The 10,137-nt window shown below is 39.8% G+C and overlaps 1 protein-coding gene across 1 annotated transcript in view; it reads left to right on the top strand.

Moving 5' to 3' along the window:
- The window catches only part of Cd2ap (CD2 associated protein), a 74,869-nt gene that overhangs the window by 13,907 nt on the left and 50,825 nt on the right, over window positions 1–10,137 (top strand). Inside the window, exon 2 of the mRNA XM_021217992.2 lies at window positions 4,025–4,185. Coding sequence (XP_021073651.1) covers window positions 4,025–4,185 — 161 coding nt within the window. The remainder of the gene's footprint in view (window positions 1–4,024; window positions 4,186–10,137) is intronic.

Raw genomic sequence — 10,137 nt, 5'->3', positions numbered from 1 at the left:
AAAAAAAAAAAAAAAAAGAAAGAAGATTAACACTCTTATTCTTAGTATTTTCTTGAAGTTAAGACTAGAATTTAAATTGAGGAATTAAAAGCTAGGTGTGGTGTCCATATCCTAAATCCCAGTACTGGAGAGGTTGAGGCAAGATGTCTACGAATGTGAGGCCCAACCTAGGTTACAAAGCAAGACCCTGTGTATATGGGGATTCTGTGGGGGTAGAGGTAGGGTGGTGATAGTGGAAGGAATGATCAAAAGAAGACAAACAAACAAGGAATGCAGGAAATAACTGAAGATTCTAAGGTACTTCTCCTAGTATAGGTTTTGTGTGTTATTTTGGGAGATGGAATTGATTATATGGCTATGACAATTTCTTTGCTTAGAGTCTTTAACAAGAAATACTACATTTTGGGGTTCTTTTGTGGGTATATCATCAGTTGATCTGTAACATTAGAAAGAATAGGATACTATGAAAAAATTACTGGTGGTTTTCCTTCTGAGAAATGTGATCTGAGTATATATCCTATGCACATCTTTGCATACTACTTGAAACAGGAAGAGGAACGTTTGAGTATGAACTGTCCCCATAGGCTTATGTTTTGTTTGCTGATCTGAGCTAGTGGAGCTTGTTGAAACTATAGGAGGTGGGGCTTGTTTGGAGAAAGTAGGTCACTGGGGTAGGTTCTTGAGCATCTTGTTCTGGTGTGCCTGGTGTGTTCCTATCTGTGTCCCATGTCCCATGTGATCTGCCTTGTCATGTCTTCTCTACTGTTGCTATCTGAATCTTCTGAAATGATGCAGTTTTTAAAATTCTAGGTTGTTTTCTGAAGGTGTTTAGTAGTAAACCAGGATTTTTCTCCATTTTAGTCACAGCAACAGTAAACCAGGCTCTTTCTCCATTTAGTCACAGCAACAGTAATATTTAAGGAATATTGATTTGTAACCTGTATGGATTCATGTTTTCTGATTTTATTTGAGGGGCTGGGGAGGTTGCTAGAGGTTAATATAGAGGTAGCTTACTCATATTATTCTTCCTCAGTTCAGTGCCCAGCATCCATGTTGGGGAGCTCACAAGCACCTATAATTCCAGCTTCAGGGGCTTGGATGCAATGCACTCATGTGCCCATACCTATACACAGATACACAGATAATTAAAAGGAATCTTAGCAAGAATGAATGGGTAAGCCAACTGTGGTGGTGGCTCAGGTCTGTAATCCTAGGATTTGGGAGGTGGAGGTGGGCTCATCAGAAGTTCAGTGCAACATCAGTTTTCACTATTACTTTAGACTGGGCTACATGAGACTCCATGTCAAGAAACAAGACCCAAACAAGGGAAAACCTTCCAAAGTTACTGAGGAATAGTTTTGTAAGTAGAATTTAGAGATTTATTCTGTAATTAGCACGTCACATTGCCCACTACTGTGAGTAGTCTGTAAAGTTTGAAGCCATCATTGTTTGAGAAACCAGGGATCATCAAGAGTACTTTAACTGTACTTTCTTTCCTTACATTGATTGTTTCTGATTTTGTACATTAGCTGAAATGTTTGCCTTAGGGAGAAAAATGCCAAGCTAATTAACATTTTGTGTTATGGAGAAACCTTGTCTATTTCTGAGACAGGTTCTCATTATATAGTCCTGGCTGTTCTAGAACTGACTATGTAAACAAAACTGGTTTTGAACTCTGTCTCTCTCTCAAATACTGGTGTCAAAGGCATGTGCCACTACCATGCTTGGCCTTTATTTTGTCTTCTGGAAATAATTGTAACTGATAGTGAGGTTCTTATTCTCCTTCTTACATTTTATGTAGCCCACCTCATTTCTGGTTTTTCTGAGATTATGTAGAAGGATCTTCTATCCCAACTACAGCCCCCTAAATTCTTTAACTTCTCCCTGGCTTTATCAGTTCTGTTGGCTCTCTTAGCAAAGTGGAATGTCTTCACCTCCAGAAGAAATCCTGCCTGAGACTCATTTATAACCTAAATAAAAAATGAATGACTCATTTAGCAAATCTGGACTATGGCAGTAGGGCTTGCTAGGGAAGTAGCTTGATGAATCTGCCCAGATTCTTGTCTTGCTTTTCTGCCTCAGTCATATATATGGTTTTTCCTAGCTCAGACCGGAGCAGTTTTGGGTGTCACTTCTTGTCATTTATTGTAGATAAGATTTCACTGTGTGCCGGGTGTGGTGGCGCACACCTTTAATCCCAGCACTTGGGAGGCAGAGGCAGGTGGATTTCTGAGTTCGAGGCCAGCCTGGTCTACAAAGTGAGTNGGCAGAGGCAGGTGGATTTCTGAGTTCGAGGCCAGCCTGGTCTACAAAGTGAGTTCCAGGATAGCCAGGGCTATACAGAGAAACCCTGTCTCGAACCACCCCCCCCCCCCAAAAAAAAAAAAAAAAAGATTTCACCGTGTGTTCTAAGTTGGCCTCAAGGTCATGTTCCTCTTACCCCAGTGTCTTGAGAGGTAGATTTATAGGTGTGTATCACTGTGCCTGGCTCTTGTATTTTGAGTCCATGTGTTTGGGGTTGAACTAGAACCTCCTGCATAACAACCAAAAACTACAGCGGAGCTATATTCCTAGCCCTGTGGATGATCTCTATACTTTTCTATAGCCTCTTTCTATAAGCTTTGGGTATCTCAGCTTTAATCACTCTGCCTTTAAATAAGATTTCCCAGATGGCTTGGATATACTTAATACTTAAGAAGTACTGATCTAGGCTAGTCAAGATCTAACCTGGACTGAAAGATGCTTTATTTGTAAAAGTACAGGGTTTCAGACTTTCTGAACAAAATTAAGAATCTGTGAGAAATGGAAGTGTTGTGGTGGCTGTTGATTTGAAGTGCACTTTTTTTACCTTAATTTTTTTTTTTTGATCGAAATGTATTTCTTGTTTTTTTTCCTTGTTATTGTTGATCGAAGAAAAGATAATGAGGTATATATAGCTAGCTAGTCTGCCATCTTGTATAGGGAATCTGTTCGGTTTTTAAAGTTGAATTTATAAAATGTACCTGTACACTGCCTGTGATCAGGGATCCAGTAGAGAACACAGTCTTCATTTCAGTGTGCTTTTGCTTGTCATTTGTTCTCTAATATTATTGACACAGTTTAGTAGCTTTAAAACATTCTATAGGGAGGGGCTAGAGAGACAGCTCAGTGGCTAAGAGCCTGTACTGCTGCTCTTGCAGAGCAGTGAGTTTGGTTCCCAGCGCCCACACCCAGTAGCTCACAATCACAATCACATGTCCTCCTGCCCCAGAGGGTCTTCAGATTGCACAGGCATCCGCACTTATGTGTGTATCTTCTTCCTACCATATAATTTACAAAGAAATCTCTAAAACATTATATAGTTATCTGTTTCTGTGGTTCTGTGGTTTTAGAGTCTGGGGACTGTGGGTTGGGTCCTCCGTAAGGCTGCGTTGAAGATGTTCGTCAGGGTTGGGTTTTCACAAGGGGTTCTTCTGTGGATGGATTATTTGTAAACTCATGTGATGGTTGCCATCATTCAGGTCCTTTGCTTTATCATAGTGAGGGCCCTAGCCAAGGTTTTGCCTCGTTTCTTGAGACCCTCCCTAAGCCAGCATATTAACATGGTGGTTTGTGTCTTCAAAGCCAGTAAGTAAGAAGCAACATGGCCATTTCAATATTCATTCATTCCACACAGCCCACCATCTTTGTCATACTCTTTTGGTTACAAGTCTGTCATAGGTCACACTCAAGAAGGAATTTTATAAAGATGGGCATACAAGGGTGGTAGCCTTATGTGGGAAATCTTATGCCACAAAGCTGAAATATAAGAATGCAGTATGTAATGAATGTGCATTATATTTCCGATGCACTATGGTCTGTACTTAGATGATCAGGGGCTTTGCTGATGTGGTCAGGTTTTTAAAACCAGAAGGAGAAGCCTGACACCTTTGCTGTATTAATTGCTGCTACATGCTACGCAGATTCTGTAGGTCAAAGCTTGTTAATATGGTTTATAGTAATTTTGTGAATTAGATTTTAGACATTTATTGTCTCCTTTTTTTAGTTGACTATATTGTGGAGTATGACTATGATGCTGTACATGATGATGAGTTAACTATCCGAGTTGGGGAAATCATCAGAAATGTGAAAAAACTACAGGAAGAAGGATGGCTAGAGGGAGAACTAAATGGGAGACGAGGGATGTTTCCTGACAATTTTGTTAAGGTAAGTACTGTCAGTAAGTATATATGTCAAGAAATAAATGCATATGTTTAAAATGAAAATACTTTAAAACTTTACATTTAGAAAAATACAGGTACGTTTGTGATTGGCAACCTGCTGTTCAATAATGCTGTGTGAATGTATGTGTATCTTTGTGCTTGTTCGTAGATATATCTACCTGCCTGTCTTTTCTTTTTAAACCATAGATCTCACTTTGAGTTGGTATCTCAGAATTGTCCCACAGGTCTTCCATTGTATTTTATTGCTCTTCTCTCATTCCCCCACCCCCCACCACCTTCCTTCCCTACCTTCCTTCCTTTCTTGTTTTAAAGACAGTCTCTCTATGTTGTTCTGGCTGTCCTGAAACTTGCTGTGTGGATGAGGCTGGCCTCTGCCTCTGTAGTGCTGGGATTGAAGGGTAACACTGCCATGCTCAGCTTTGCTGCCTCCTAACCCTGCTGAGAATACATAAGACCATGCTTTTGAGTTAAAGAGATTAATCTGCTAAACATCCTTTTAGTTTAGGAAACAAGCTTTAAGATACTTAAGCTTATTACAAACTAATAAAAAATTGTCAGTGTTAGAGAAGAAAAGAGAATACAGTGAATTTAAATGTAATTGATATTAGCTTTGTTTCCTATATATGTTAATGATCATGAACTCTTGGGAAGGCTAGAGTGTGTCTCATTTGTTTTTTCCAACGTGCACAGTAGTATTTTGTAGAATGCATGCTTAGTATTTGTTTTGTGAATAATTCAAATTTACTTTAGTTGTAGTTTCATCTCCAAATGTGAACAAAGTTTTGTTAATTGATTTCAGAAAAGGTGAAATAACTGCACTTACCTAACTGCATTTTTATCTCTTTTCTTAGTCAAATAATTGAGAAAAGATGTAGATAAATTTTTGAGAAAAGGTTGGTTTTAAAAAGTTATTATTTGCCGGGCGTGGTGGCGCATGCCTTTAATCCCAGCACTTGGGAGACAGAGGCAGGCAGATTTCTGAGTTCAAGGCTAGCCTGGTCTACAAAGTGAGTTCCAGGACAGCCAGGGCTATACAGAGAAACCCTGTCTCGAAAAATAAAAAAAAAAGTTATTATTTTTAAAAATAAATTATCTTCAAGAATGACAAATCTGCCAGGTGTGGTGATGTACACCTTTAATCACAGTACTCAGAAGACAGATGGTGGGGAGCCCCTGGAACTGTGGATGCTGGGAATAGAACCCAGCTTCTGAATGTGTAGCCAGTGTTCCTAACCAGTGAGTCATCTCTTTAGCCCACCCCACTGTTTGGTTTGCTTTTGATTTTTTTTTTAATCACAGGGCTCCCCTCGATAGCCTAGCAACCCGCCTGTTTCATTTTGTGAAGTGCTGGGGCTGCATATGAGTCAGGCTGTTTCCCCGATGGATAGCTTAGTTGCTCTCATACTTTGGCAGTTATGAACAAAACTGTTAGAAACATCTTCTCTGTGGGGTGCATTTTGGGTAAAGACTAAATAGTGCAGTTGTTGAGTTGCATAGTAACAAATGTTGGTTTTATTAGACACTGTCAGTTTTTTTTTTTTTTTTTTTGGAAATTAGGGATGCATGGAATTTCCTGTTGCTTTATATCTTTACCCATATTTGGTGTTATCAATGTTTTGAATTTTTGGCCGTTCTAATAATGTGTGGCACCTCAGTGTATAATTTACAATTCCTTAAAGTTACGCATTGAACATCTTTTCATGTGCTTATTTACCATTTATCTTTCCTTTAGTGAGATGTTGGTTTATGGTTTTTATGCATTTAAAATTTTCAGCTTATTGTTGTTGTTGACTAGCTTTAAAGATGTCTTTATTTGAATACATCTCCTTCAAAGATGTTCATTAGGGGGCTGGTGAGATGGCTCAGAGGTTAAGAGCACTGACTGCTCTTCTGAAGGTCCTGAGTTCAAATCCCAGCAACCACATGGTGGTTCACAACCATCCGTAATCTGACGCCCTCTTCTGGAGTGTCTGAAGACAGCTACAGTGTACTTATGCATAATAAATAAATAAATAAAGAAAGAAAGAAAGAAAGATGTTCATTAGGTACATCTTTGCAAATATTTCCTGTGGCATTTTTTTCCTCCTTGGTGTATTCATTCCCTTTCCTTCTCTCTCTCTCTCTCTTTCTGTGTGTGTAAAAGATGCGCAGAATTTATTAGAAGGTATAGCACACATGGAAGGGGTGATCTTGGACAAGGATCTAAGAGGTCATCATTGTAACAATGTACAATTTCAAGGGGTAAGAATGGACAGTGGCCAAAGAGACCATCCGGCCCTCTATATTTTAGGCAGGCTTTATGCCATAGTAGACCGCTTTCTTTTTTTTTTTTTTTTTTTTTTTTTTTGGTTTTTTCGAGACAGGGTTTCTCTATATAGCCCAAAGACTTAAACACATGCTACCATGCCTGGCTGGATTGACTCTTTTTGTATTTGAGACAAGGTCTGTGTAGCTCTGGCTGACCTGGAATTTACTGTGTAAATCAGGCTGGCTTTGAACTCAGAGATCCACCTGCCCCTGCTGCCTAAGTGCTGTAACGATTGGCACAATGTTACAAAAGGGTCAATGGTATGTTCTTATTTGTTACTAAAAAGCGTTCGCAGAGATAGTAATATCAGTTCTTAGTTTTTAGTTTTAGTTCTCTATTATAATCTTTGCAATTCAGAATATTCTGTATTCACCAAGGGCCACTGCTATTTTAGATCCCATTCATTTGACTGGTAATTATAGTGCTGTAGTTTGAGTTCTTGATTTTACAGGCTGCCGATTATGAGGGAGTGGTCGGTCCATCCTCAGAGAAATCGAAATCTGCTAATATCTAATTAGCTACATTCTTTTACCTTAAGGGGTCAGACCCAGGCTATTGTGAAGGCTCATGGATTAAAAGTGCTTCTTGGGCTGGTGAGATGGCTCAGCGGGTAAGAGCACTGACTGCTCTTCCAGAGGTCCTGAGTTCAAATCCCAGCAACCACATGGTGGCTTACAACCACCCATAATGAGATCTGGCCCCCTCTTCTGGTTTGTCTGAAGTCAGCTACAGTGTACTTATGTATAATAATAAATAAATCTTAAAACAACAACAACCTTAAAAAAAAAAAAAGTGCTTCTTGCAGAAGCCTAACAACCTAAGTTTTATCCTTGAATCAATGTTAAAAAGATAGATTAGGTTGCTTGTATCTGTAATCCTAGCATGCCAAAAGGGAAATGGGGGGAGTTGGAGGTAGGTGAATTGCCTGGAAGCTTGTGAGCAGGCCATTTAGTCAGTCACTCTCAAGAGAGACCCTGACTCAGCAGGGGGACACGAGAGAACTGATTCAAGAATGTTGTCCTCTGACCTCCACCCATGTAGTGTGATATGCATGTACACACCCACTGTGTAATAGTAGTGGTAGGAATACAGAATTGAGACCTCACAACTCTGAAGGTGTGAATCAACTTGATCTGGCTGGCTCTGGAAAAACAGGCATACAAGAGTTTAGAGATTTCAGTCTTGCTAACCTAGACCTTGAATACAGTCAAGGTGATGCCTAGATACGTGGTGTTAGACCACTGCAGGGCTCTGACGTTAGAGGAACTGAGAATTGATGCGTTACCCGAACCTCTTCCCATTGATGGGGATTATTGAGTTGGAGGCTCTGGTCTGAGAGTCTTTTGATCCTGAGGGCAGTAAAACCTTTAGTATCCTGTCACATTGAGGGCAAGGACTCTTAGGAGTATGCCCAATATTTGGACATTTTCTCTTATAGTGATTTGTCTGCTTACAGTTTTTTTTTTTTTTTTTGGTTTTTCGAGACAGGGTTTCTCTGTATAGCCCTGGCTGTCCTGGAACTCACTTTGTAGACCAGGCTGGCCTCGAACTCAGAAATCCTCCTGCCTCTGCCTCCCGAGTGCTAGGATTAAAGGCCTGCACCACCAGGCCCGGCTCTGCTTACAGATTTAACATCATTTTTCAGTGTGACTCTTAGAGAGGAGTCAGTGGGGGATCCTGTTAGGCAGTAAAGCTTCAGGAGGTTGTACTCCCTTTATTCTCAGGTTCTCTTCCTATCATGTGTATTAGCATCGTTTTGTCTATAACTTTGTTCCTCTTGTAGGTGGTGGTTATAGAAAACAGAATTGGCTATTTTTTGTATGGTATCAGTAGTGATCTCAGGTCTCATTGATAATATTTGTAGTTATCTTCTAATGACAAGGGCAGATTGAGTAAGGAATCTGTCTTGGAAAGAATTCTGTCTTCCAAAGGAGTGGGGATTAGTTGAAGTGTACTTCTGAAGGCTTTCTAAAAGCAGTGGGTTTTCATTAGGTCCCTGATCAGTAGTTCTAGTTATTGGTTGTACTTCCCTTAATATCTAACCTAAATTGCCTGGTTATATTGTCTAAATCTGGGTAATATTTTTGAAAATTTAAATTTTATTTTTATTTATGTGTTTATGTATGTGTATACAGTGCTCACAGAGGCCAAAAAGAGGGAGTCAGGTCCTTTGGGAGCAGGCAGTTGAGAGCCACCTGACTTAGGTGCTAGGACCTAAATTGAAAAGCAGGAAGCATTTACACTGAGATAGCCCTCCAGTACTAAATCACAAGAGATGTGTAAAAGGCATTCTCTCAGGTCAAGTTAACTTCAGTCAAGGCTTGGGGTTCAAATTTATCCAAAGTATGAAGGATACATCTTAGAGTAAGTAATAGAAACCGAAGAGGAATTAATCCGCTCAAATACAGGAGGCCATAAAGAAGGCATCCTTGTGTTTGAGCCTTACAAAAATACAGTGAACAACTGGGGCATTGTCTGTTTGCTTCTGAGTATGGGAATCAAATGTAGCCTATATTACTCAAGTCTATAGTTGCCCTTAGCTGGTGGGAATAATTTTACCTTTATTATCTTTGTGCATAGTAAGGTATGATTACTCCTCTCCTATAAGGTTCTGGAGAGATGGAGGAAACCCAGAAAGAAATAGTTGTTTATTCTGGCTACAGTGTATTAAAGGCTAGTGCCCACAGGGGGACCTTTAAGCTAGTATGTTATGAAAAATATATGACTTAAAATCAGAAAAACCTATTGTTTGTGTTTGGTATTAGCACTTTATTCTGATATAGGAAACTTATTGCAGTAGGGACACCAAAGTTCATTTCATGAGTGTAGCCACTCCATTTTGAAAGAGACATCTAAGTTTGCTTATATGTATATATCAGGTGACAGAAGTACAAGTGGGCCTAGATTGAGTGACCTCAGGCATACGTCCTGAAAATAAGATCCAGTAGCTAAGAGAAGTGTATACATGAAGGAAATATAAATATAACACAGTAGGGAATCCCCTGATCTTAACCCTAGCAGTTGTCTAGTAAGTCTGTGACTTAACCTTGGTGAAGATGAAGAAATTCTCTTACAACTTGATGGGAACACTAAAATTTGTAGCAGGATCTTGCCCTGGACTCCGTTAGCTTCCCAGTCCCCATGATCTCTGTTGGGAGAATTCAGACAAGACTCATGTTAATGCAGACAATAGCTAGAGTTGATTGAAGCTTGAAGTAGATAGAGCTCTACCAAGGGGTGAGGGTAAGCAGTGGCCCGAGATCATTGCTAAGTGAATGGCATTATCATCTGAGCAAGTTGCCCAAGCCAGGACTTGGGTGTCATTTAAACTCTTCTCTGAGTCAGAGCTGATGGAGTTTTGAGAGTCTCAATATTTTGAATACTAACTGAATCTTTCAAATACCTGCTTTGTCATTGACTCAGAGCACATTCAGCTCTCAGTCATGCCTACTTGCTGTAAGCTTGTATTCATACTGCATGAGTTGATCTTTGTATTGTGGAAATGTTTCAGTATTGTCCCATCATCTGTATGGTGTAGTGTTTCAGAACTTTTTATCATCAGCCTTCTCCTGGCCCCACTGTTCTTAGTCTCTACGACTCCTCCTCCTCCTCCTCCTCCTCCTCCTC

This window comes from Mus pahari, chromosome 18 (assembly GCF_900095145.1).
Source record: "Mus pahari chromosome 18, PAHARI_EIJ_v1.1, whole genome shotgun sequence".
Lineage (NCBI taxonomy): Eukaryota > Metazoa > Chordata > Mammalia > Rodentia > Muridae > Mus > Mus pahari.
This window is presented reverse-complemented; position numbering and strand designations above follow the sequence as displayed.